The sequence below is a fragment of the Eurosta solidaginis genome, chromosome 3 (genome assembly GCF_040869045.1).
Source record: "Eurosta solidaginis isolate ZX-2024a chromosome 3, ASM4086904v1, whole genome shotgun sequence".
In the NCBI taxonomy this organism is placed as follows: domain Eukaryota; kingdom Metazoa; phylum Arthropoda; class Insecta; order Diptera; family Tephritidae; genus Eurosta; species Eurosta solidaginis.
In genome coordinates this window covers 11,806,158-11,815,635 of record NC_090321.1, presented here as the reverse complement: position 1 = coordinate 11,815,635, position 9,478 = coordinate 11,806,158, and the positions used below count along the sequence as shown (strand labels likewise).

Sequence of the window (9,478 nt, the reverse complement as noted above, 5' to 3'; positions counted from 1 at the left end):
CAGGGTTGCTTTGGCAACAACAAAGTATCGAGTGACGCCTCTTAACAAATATATACTCTTCGGTATAGGTTCCAGCAAGACATAATGGCCGCATCATAACTGAATTTCTCATGTTCATGAGTTTTGATGAAAATCCAACATCGTCCGCGTATTAGCAGTCGACCCCTGTTCCAGACTTTTACCTTAAAATTTTTTAGAAAAGTACCAACGAGTGGGAAAAATAATTTTTCAACACACCATCAACGATTCTTTCCAGCCCCTATATTTTGTACGAACCTTTTTGCCTTTAAAAAAAAGTATACATCTATTTGCTCAATTTGTTTACCTCTTTATTCTAACTACAAGATTTGAGTGGTTATTTGTAATTTTTTAAAAACATTAACGATATATTTCAGAAATATGCTTATATTTATAGGTAGTACTTATAAAAAAGGCATCATGAAGAACCTTTAAGAGAGACCAAGGAATATAAATTTATAAGGGGTAGAACTTTATAGCTTATTATGTTATGTAATTAAATGAGTTGGTTCAGAGTGTTAAAAGAAGCTGAAGTTTTGTCGATTTCATCGAAGTTCTTTTTGATTTTGTTGCTATTCCATCCACCTTCATCCAAAGAAGCAGAACCAGTACTTTCATGCAAAGGGAGCATGTACCATAACAACTTTTTTAAGTCACATTCCGGGTGGACGCATCTGTTTCGAAGAACACATAGGTAATTGTCCATCGAGTTGGTAAACATACAATTTCTCACTTTACTATCCATATCCATAAAACTTCTGAAAATTGCAATAAATCAAGAAGTTAATGTTTTGAAAAATGAATTTTTTATTACTCTTTGCTTATAAAAATATGAATTATTTAAGATAATTTTTTCAAAGCAAAGAAAGCGACAAGGCTTAATGAGCTCAGCAGATACAGTCCGTCACCGTCGCCATGTACGCCATTTTCCAAATGAGATTATTGGTTAATTTTAAACACCAATTTTTAGAAAATCAAAATTCAACAAACTTCTAAGTGAAGTTAAGTGTAGTTAAGTTTTGAGTAATCAGTAACATGCAATGTTCATTTAACAGAACTGTAAGTGACAGTTCTCAAGCCAAGTCAAGTCTATGCTAAGTATCAGTAATAGGCCCTTGAGGTATGTCAAAAGTAGAAAATTGGCAAAGTATGACGAATGTGGCGACTGATACCATTGTGGATAAGACACAATGTCTGATACTATGGCGTTTACTATTCAAATAAATACAGCCAACTGTGTTATCAGTTACTTCCTTGTCCGCCAAGTAAGTGACGTATTGTATCTGCTTAAAGCCGGAGTCATTGGTGCCGTATGTCGTATCGCTGTATCCGTATCCCTAACGTAATCAGCTGTTTATCGTTACGACGGTAAACCAAAACCCAATTGGTTGGCTACGATACGGTTACGACTTTAGCGGCACCAATAATCGATTGCATTGATTCTCATAAGGTTGGTCGAATCAGCTGTTAAAAGGTTACCGATACGGTTACCGATAAAGCACCAATGTCTCCAGCTTAAAGCTGGAGTCATTGGTGCCGTATGTCGTATCGCTGTATCCGTATCCCTAACGTAATCAGCTGTTTATCGTTACGACGGTAAACCAAAACCCAATTGGTTGCCTACGATACGGTTACGATCTTAGCGGCACCAATAATCGATTGCATTGATTCTCATAAGGTTGGTCGAATCAGCTGTTAAAAGGTTACCGATACGATTACCGATAAAGCACCAATGTCTCCAGCTTAAGCCAAAATGGCTTGGCAAACTTGCTATAACGCCCTAGTCATAACCATACCATAGCCAACCGATTGGTTTCGTGTTGTTATACTATAACTCCCTAGCCATAACCATACAATAGCCAACAAATTGATTTTTGGTTTTTCGTCATTGATTAGCCATCATTCAGTGAGTTTTCTAGCTCCGTATCAAGCTCAACTCTAACAGAAATGCATTATATTATTGGGAAACTTCATAAGCAGAGATCCTTATATTTTTGTGCACATAAGTTGTGGCGCCAAGCAGCCACATCTCTTTTTAAAAAAGTGTTGAAGGTAGTTCCGCATAGTCATAGTCAAATTAAAATAAAATTTAGTGCCAGCTTTTTGACATAATTTTATATGAACTATCTGTCAAGCTGCAACTAAATATAAAACCTAGTTTATTTTGATATACGCCAGTGTGTCCAATATAAAGACAAGAAATTAACAAATTATCTGGTTCATAAATTGAACCAGACTTTAATTGGACTTATCGTTAATGTTGTATTTAAATGTAAATTCTTCTATCTGGTGGGAAAATATTCTTTGCATGCATTCGTATGACGCAATTAGCACCTACCCTGCAAAAATCGCGAGTACTCCATGCATGCATGTATGGAGTACTCGCTATGGACCAAGCGAGTGCTCCAAAATTAACCAAAATTCATACAAAAAATATGGTCCAATTAACATTGCGATGTCCTAGGACTGGACCATATACTCCAGCTCCGCATTACATCAGAGTAATCCATGGAGTACCCACAGTACAATAAACATCGTGTAGTGATTACAATCGTTAAAAACGAGCAATGATCGGCTTACAATACGTTCGTGTGGAAACATGAGTGGGTCCATTGCTGCATTACAGTGGAGTATAATGGTAAGTACTCCAGTGGACCACATGATCCAACGATTTTTGCAGGGACATTGCCGCTCATGCCCGCGCTGCGTAGTGCTGCTGCCGCTACCCTGCAAAAATTGTTGGATTACGTGTTCCATTTTCTTCATGTTGGAATACTCTAACAATACTCCTTTGCAATGCGTTTGCGGACCACCATCAGCCGATCATTGCTCGTTTTTTAACGACAGTGATCACGACACGATGACGATCGAACAGAGTTGCCAAAAGTAAAATATTGCATGCAAATAACTAATAATAAAATTTTACTTTGGCAACTCTGATAAAATGCAACAGCGCACTGGTTTTACATATTATATTAGTTTCTTTATTCACGTATGCGTATTATATTAGTTTCTTTATTCACGCAAATGCTAAATAACATAAGAATATTCGTAGTATAAAATATAAAAGTTGTATTGCCCCTCTCCATTTACTTTCATTTTAAATTAAATTCACTTCGATAATTCTTTCCGACACAATTCCTCTTTAGTACTTTGGCATATGATCCTCTGTGGGTGCTCCATGGCGTACTACAGTGAAAGTACTTTGGAAAGTACTCTAACGTATGCACTCTATGGAATACTCACAAACAAAGCGAGAGTGAGATCACCTACTCCTCTCCTAGGACATCGCAATGTTAATTAGAGCACATTTTTTGTATGAATACAGATTCGATTTGGAGCAGTCCTATACTCCCAAAGGAGTATTCCTTACATTATTTATAGAGTACTTGCGTTTTTTGAAGGGAAGAAATTTTTGACAGAAAACTGCCGCATCGCGTTTTTATTAGGTTGGCCTGTTAGGCCCTCATTTTGTGCCACGACCAGTGAAAAATTCTTCTATTCCTTCATTGCCATACCCAGCGGTCAAATAATAGCTGACAGGTAGAACGACTGTCGCGAATGACTAGAGAATGGAAGAAAGGTTTGTTTTTGCTCACGGTTAGTAAATTGAATTGCCATGAATTGCCCATTTTTGTTTCAAACCAACTTTTGCTTTAAATGTGTCCACAGAAAATCAGACTACATATTCATTATTAAAATTTAGTTAATAGAGAAAATTTGAGCACCCAGTTAAGCAGACATATCAAAATATGAAATAATGCAATATACAGTAGTCAAAAAAAAATGTTTTAGACACTATTGAACAAATGATTCAAGTAATCGAACAGCGATTTAACAGGTGATCCAGGCTGATTACTGTTGTGAACTTTTCTTTTTTAAAAATTCGCCACTTGTATAAATTAACAATGTACGAGATCGAAGATGTGATAGCAAATATCCCCAAACAAAAATTTAAAAGCAATACATCTAAATAAACCAAGTTTTTTCTCAACGATTCTCTATAATATGCAAATATTTTAGTATAGAGAAGATATTTTTCTACAGGTTTGTATGTCTAGAAGTTATCCTTTTTGTTTCATCAGTGACTTAAAGAGCTCAACAGGAAATTGCAAGTTGTTTGCTTTGATTGTCAAGGTCCGGTTTTTTTGATTCAGTTTAAAATCCAGTTCAAGTTTATTAAAGTAAAGTTCTTCCACTTTGGCCGCTTAAACTAAGATGAACGGCAATATTTTACGTTATTGATCAAAGGGGCGAGGTTAAACTTTAGTCAACTATAACTGGTTTGAATTTGCGCTGAAAATCCGGGCCTTTAAAATGAAAGCAAAAGTAAAGAACTTGTAAATGTACTTTTTAAATCGATCCCACATAGTCGTTTCTTCCATAAGCTGGTGAAACAAATATGTAAACTTCTATTTCTAATCTCTAATATCTACATAAAAAATGCCTAATACCGTTTTCACACAGAAACTTAATCGAATCACAATTCTATTTAATGATATAATTAAGTTTCCGTTTTCATACAGAGCCTTTTGCTTCATTAAGCGAACTTCTGTCAGCAGCCCCAAAAAATATTTCGTTTTTACAAAAAATAGTTAAAATGGAAAGCAGCCGTTTTCTTCTTAACTATAAATACAATCAAAATAAAATGCTTGCGCAACTACCCATAGATGTTGCACCTAACCAAATATGTGCCTATTTTCGAAAAAGCCATATTATCTTTTGCAGCAAATGCAGCGAAAATTAAATTTTGAATTTTTTCGTTTTTTTTTTCGTAAATTATTAAAAATAATTTAGTTTTAATTGTCATTTGTTACATTGACAATAAAATTCGAAGTGCCAAGCAAAGCCGACTGGATTTTTTACTCGATTACGCATTCAATAACGCAATAATGAGATAAATAAGATTTTGTATTTTGTATGGAAGATTAAGTTCAATTAGGGTTTTAATGTAGAAAACTTGACTAAATATTTCATTAAGCCTCTGTGTGAAATTGGCATAACCCTCATATATGTTTATGAATATATTTCAAAATCAATAAGTTTTTCTTACATAATTTATATTAAAGACATCTGAAGATATATTTAATATAATATACTATGAACATATATATATTTTAGATAAATACTTATGTATGTGCATATGTACATCCATATCTGTCACTTTTTGTACATTTTTTTTTTTTAACAGTAAATTGACAAAGTTACCTTATATATATATTGTCCGGATTGAGATTTTTGAAGTCGGCTTGATAAATATAAAAATTTAATTAATTGAATATAAATGTAGGTGCATACACTAACACATTTGTATACTTAACATTCATTTTGTTTCAAACATTCAAAAATAATCAAATAAATAAGAATTATATATGGTAAATGGTTTAGATTAAAATGTCGCTGCGTTTTATCAAATGGCCGCCACCAATACTATCTAGAGTCCGTTTAGGGTGTGAGTCGAATTTTTCGTAACTCGTGCTATCAATATTCTTAAGACTATCAAGTATAGCTAAAGCTTTTTTAGAAATACTCAAATATTTACTGCAGTTGTTTTGTAAATAGCTTTCTTCGTTCGGTACTGTCAAAAGTAGATAAATTAATTGCCCAAATAAGGTGTAGTTGTCTGTTCGATAGTCGTGATCAATGCATAATTCATCTATGAGTTGAAGAAAGTTTTCTATTAAAATAAAATTAATGCATTAAATAAACTGCATTATAATGCTTATATATTGTACATATATAAGCAAGTTAAAAAGTTTCACAGACACGCCTAGTAAATGTAACCAAAAAGTTAAAAAAAAAAAAATATTAAACTCAAAAGTGCAGTTTAAAAGATACAAATCTATTACAATTTTACAAAAAAAAACTTGTATGATATAATTTTTTAATACATAACATTTTAAATTAATGGTTCCGCTTACTAGGCATTGCCTCGTTCAAATGTTTTTCATTACCTTTTAAGAGAGGATAATTGTCATTATATGATGGTGAGACCTACAAGAAATTAATTTATTTACTAAGTTTAGATAATAAGCGAAATGTTATATTAAATAAAAATTTAGCACCTAAAATCATAAGCCAATTGTACTACAAAGGTTTCTGATAAGCGACTTTGGCAAGGCCGAAATATATATATAGTAGGGCGGGTCATCAGAATTCGTTTTAGAGGTATGGTTCCTTCGGCGAAGTTTCTTATTTGATTATGATTTTCACAGAGCAATGGGCGATTTTTTTGCCTCCCCACAAATCGACCCGCCCTAATATATAGGTATGTATATATATATATATGCTCGACTCTTTACACACTAAAAACGTAATTATAAGTGAAACTAAATTGATTGGCGGAAAAACGTTTAAATCAAACTTATATAAAGTAAAAATAGCCGGCCTGGAATAGTGTTATGCGATCCGTGATCGAAACTCATTTTTTAAATAATAGCCCTGCAAAAGCGAATCGGGCACATGCCATTTGTTAACTAGTAATAGCCCTGCAAAAGCGAATCGGGCACATGCCATTTGTTAACTAGGGACCACCCACACTCATTAACTCAATTTTTTACTATAATTTTTACATTCATATTTATCGTTTGAATTTTTTTGTTTCGTCCGTGCCAGTATAACATGATACGGGCCCAGATAACTACATAAAAAATAAAATTTTTCAAAATCAAATTCGCATCTTCGAAAAAAGTGCTGAGAACTCCTATACTCAAAACTATTTTTAGCATATTGACATGGTTTTTTAAAAGGGGTGAGGTTCGCCTCCCTTTACAAAAACTGACTCACGGCAACTTTCGGCTGCATAATTTGTGAACTCGCATTAGAATTTAGATTGTCCGATTATTTTTGCCTGCTAATAAATTTGAGTACTCTTTCCAAAGGAGAGATAAACAGATATTATTTACGCACACAACATATATCGCGGGCTTAGACCTATGAAAACATCTTACATAAAGATTCGAACGGATATGTATTATCGATTCAATAATATCTGCAGTACTCACTGAGGAGAGCAGAAATGGTATAGTGGAAGTGTACTAGTTTACCATGCCTCATGTCCTAGGAAAAGTAACAGTAAAATACTTTAACAAATAGTTTTTCTACACAAAATTAGGATCACTTCTGCCATGGAAATTTTCTTAACGAAAATGCAGCTGAGATTCAGAGCCGATATAGAATATGTTATTTAGGAAAAAAATAAAAAGTAGTCTAAATTTATTTTTACTCAAGGTGGAAAGGCTGTTTGAAAACTAAAAATGCATTTATATTTAGTATCTGCAAAAGCCTGTCTGTCCGGAAGTTTAAGGTAGCAGTACGGATATAGGCAGTCCGTTTCTGGACATGAATGAGGTTCGCTCCGGTAGTAGCACCTTCTGTAGTTCGCCAAACGTGGTCGGTAAAATTTAATTGACCCATAGATTCTTCGGGTTTTTGGATTATAGCCCCCTCTTACAGCTGGCATGCCAATCTCCTTCCCGACTTCTACCACTTCCTTAATCTCGACTTTTATCTCTCCCACTTCTTATATCTATCTGTGTCTAATTCTGCACTTCCATCTTCTGTCCAGTGCAGTACAAACTAAGAACACATCCTGCACGAACACATTTTAGTCGATATCTCCGAAATGGATTGAGTGGTTGACTTCAAGATCGTCAATTGAAGACCTCGTTAGCATATTTCATTCGAAGCCCATATAGTAAAAACGGTCAGTATCTCCCGAATTAAGTAAGATATTCCCTAACCCCAAATGTTTTCTGCTTCTCTCGTAACATTTTTAATTTGTTGGTTAGGGCCTTTCTGAATTAAATACATATATGAAGATCTATAGAACATACCTAAATGTTTTTCACAATCGAAAGCAGGTACACATTAATTTATAATTTACCTTTGAGGGCATAGCCACTGTTACTCCGACACAAGCCGCCAAAAGGAGTAAAAATAAAACTTTCATTTTGAAATAAGTTCTATGTTAATTTAGAAAAATTAAGTTACAACTATAGAGAATATTCAACTCCAACTGTCAACTCTGTGTATTCTGCAGCCATATTTATACCGAAAATTGTATTTTTAAATAAAGGGTGCTAAGTAACATGTCATAGTAATAATCCACAAACATGTATGTATTGCATGTATGTTTTTCCATAATATAATCCTAAGTAAAGCAAGTAAAGGTGGCTAAGTTCGGGTGTAACCGAACATTACATACTCAGCGTGAGCTTAAATTGCACATTTCATTTCATATAAATTACTTTTCTACATAACACTGCTCTACAAAATTAAACTTTTTGCATTACCCTGTATCACCACTATTTTTTTTTATTTGCTATAGTACCCTAATTATAAAAATGGTCGAAATTTAAAATTCTCTGGATACGTTTTTGTTTTTTTTTTTTTTTTTTTGTTTTCTAAAATTTGCCTTTTTTGAAAAGGGAGATCCATTGATTTTATTATATCTCTGGAACGGGTTGTCCGATTTTGTTGTAGAAAACAGCATATAATAGCAAATGAAATTACCTTAAAATTGTTTAAATACCATTTTTTTTAAATACTTATTGGTGTCAGAGTTATTTGCATCGCATTATGAAAAAATCGGTTTTTGGAATTAAAAATTTCCATTTTTTTTCTTCTTTAATTCGTAAAAGATCGAAAGAGACAAAAACTTACAACTTTTATTAGATGATCGTAAAACTGTGAACATACCAAATAAGGCAAGCTTTATTTCATGAAAATCCATGGATAAACGGTAATATTATTAACAATTAAGTGAATGAAGGGAAAATACGTATTTTTAATATTTTTGTCTATTTAGCTATTTAAGATACCTTTATTAAAGAAATTGTAAAAAATTTAGTACTTGAAATATTTAAAAATAGTTTCTACTTTTTGCTTGTCTACTGTAATTTTCTGAATTTGATTCTCGATTAAGATACCAATTATAATCCCCTATCATATTTTCGTTCCAGAATCCTTGATAACGCTCCTCCTGACTTAAGTTGTTAGTGAAATCGTTCTCCATGCTCGTCACTGACATCACCAAGATTTGAAGGGAAAAAATCCAAATTGGAGTGTAAGAAATGCATTTTTAGAGACATGTTTGCACCTGAAATTATATGTATATGTAATTTAGAGGTTACAATTATGATGAATATACAAAAATCATATCATATTCCTACTTACCGATTTTCGAATAGTTGGTTAGTAAATCAGAAATGATTTCCTTATAATTTGGACCCCAATTATTTCCTAAAAAGTTTGAAACTACCAGCCTAAAGGAGTTCCAAGTAGCCTTTTTATCGGGTGATAGTAACGTCTCGAATGTTGAGCTCTGTAGTAGTTTTCGGATTTGTGGTCCATCAAAAACACCTTCAGAAATTTTTGAAGCGGATAATTTTGGAAATATTGTTTGAATATTATCGAATGCTTTTTCATTTTTGTTTAGCGCCTTCACAAAATTCTTGAC

At 33.3% G+C, this 9,478-nt stretch overlaps 1 protein-coding gene across 5 annotated transcripts; it reads right to left on the bottom strand.

Moving 5' to 3' along the window:
* Positions 1–305: 305 nt before the first annotated feature.
* Positions 306–8,363, bottom strand: Orcokinin (orcokinin). 5 transcript variants are annotated; one of them, XM_067770794.1, is made up of 4 exons: positions 7,904–8,363; positions 5,940–6,012; positions 5,227–5,266; positions 306–776 (listed from the first exon to the last, which is right to left on the bottom strand). In XM_067770794.1, the coding sequence occupies exons 1-4, from the start codon at positions 7,967–7,969 to the stop codon at positions 515–517; spliced, it is 441 nt and encodes a 146-aa protein (XP_067626895.1). In that variant the 5' UTR covers positions 7,970–8,363; the 3' UTR covers positions 306–514. The 5 variants fall into 5 exon arrangements, 4 of the variants coding, with proteins under 4 accessions (XP_067626895.1, XP_067626896.1, XP_067626898.1 ...); XM_067770795.1 differs by having other exon boundaries at positions 5,973–6,012; positions 7,904–8,356; XR_010950488.1 differs by having other exon boundaries at positions 668–776; positions 5,227–5,695; positions 5,973–6,012; positions 7,904–8,343.
* Between the last annotated feature and the right edge of the window lie 1,115 nt (positions 8,364–9,478).

Excerpts from the sequence above, each read along its gene's own strand:
- Orcokinin (XM_067770794.1), bottom strand. The coding sequence starts at position 7,969 with ATGAAAGTTTTATTTTTACTCCTTTTGGCGGCTTGTGTCGGAGTAACA. Across the intron at positions 6,013-7,903 it reads CAGTGGCTATGCCCTCAAAG|GTCTCACCATCATATAATGA; the intron begins GTAAATTATAAA and ends AATTTCTTGTAG. Across the intron at positions 777-5,226 it reads CCGGACAATATATATATAAG|AAGTTTTATGGATATGGATA; the intron begins GTAACTTTGTCA and ends TGCAATTTTCAG.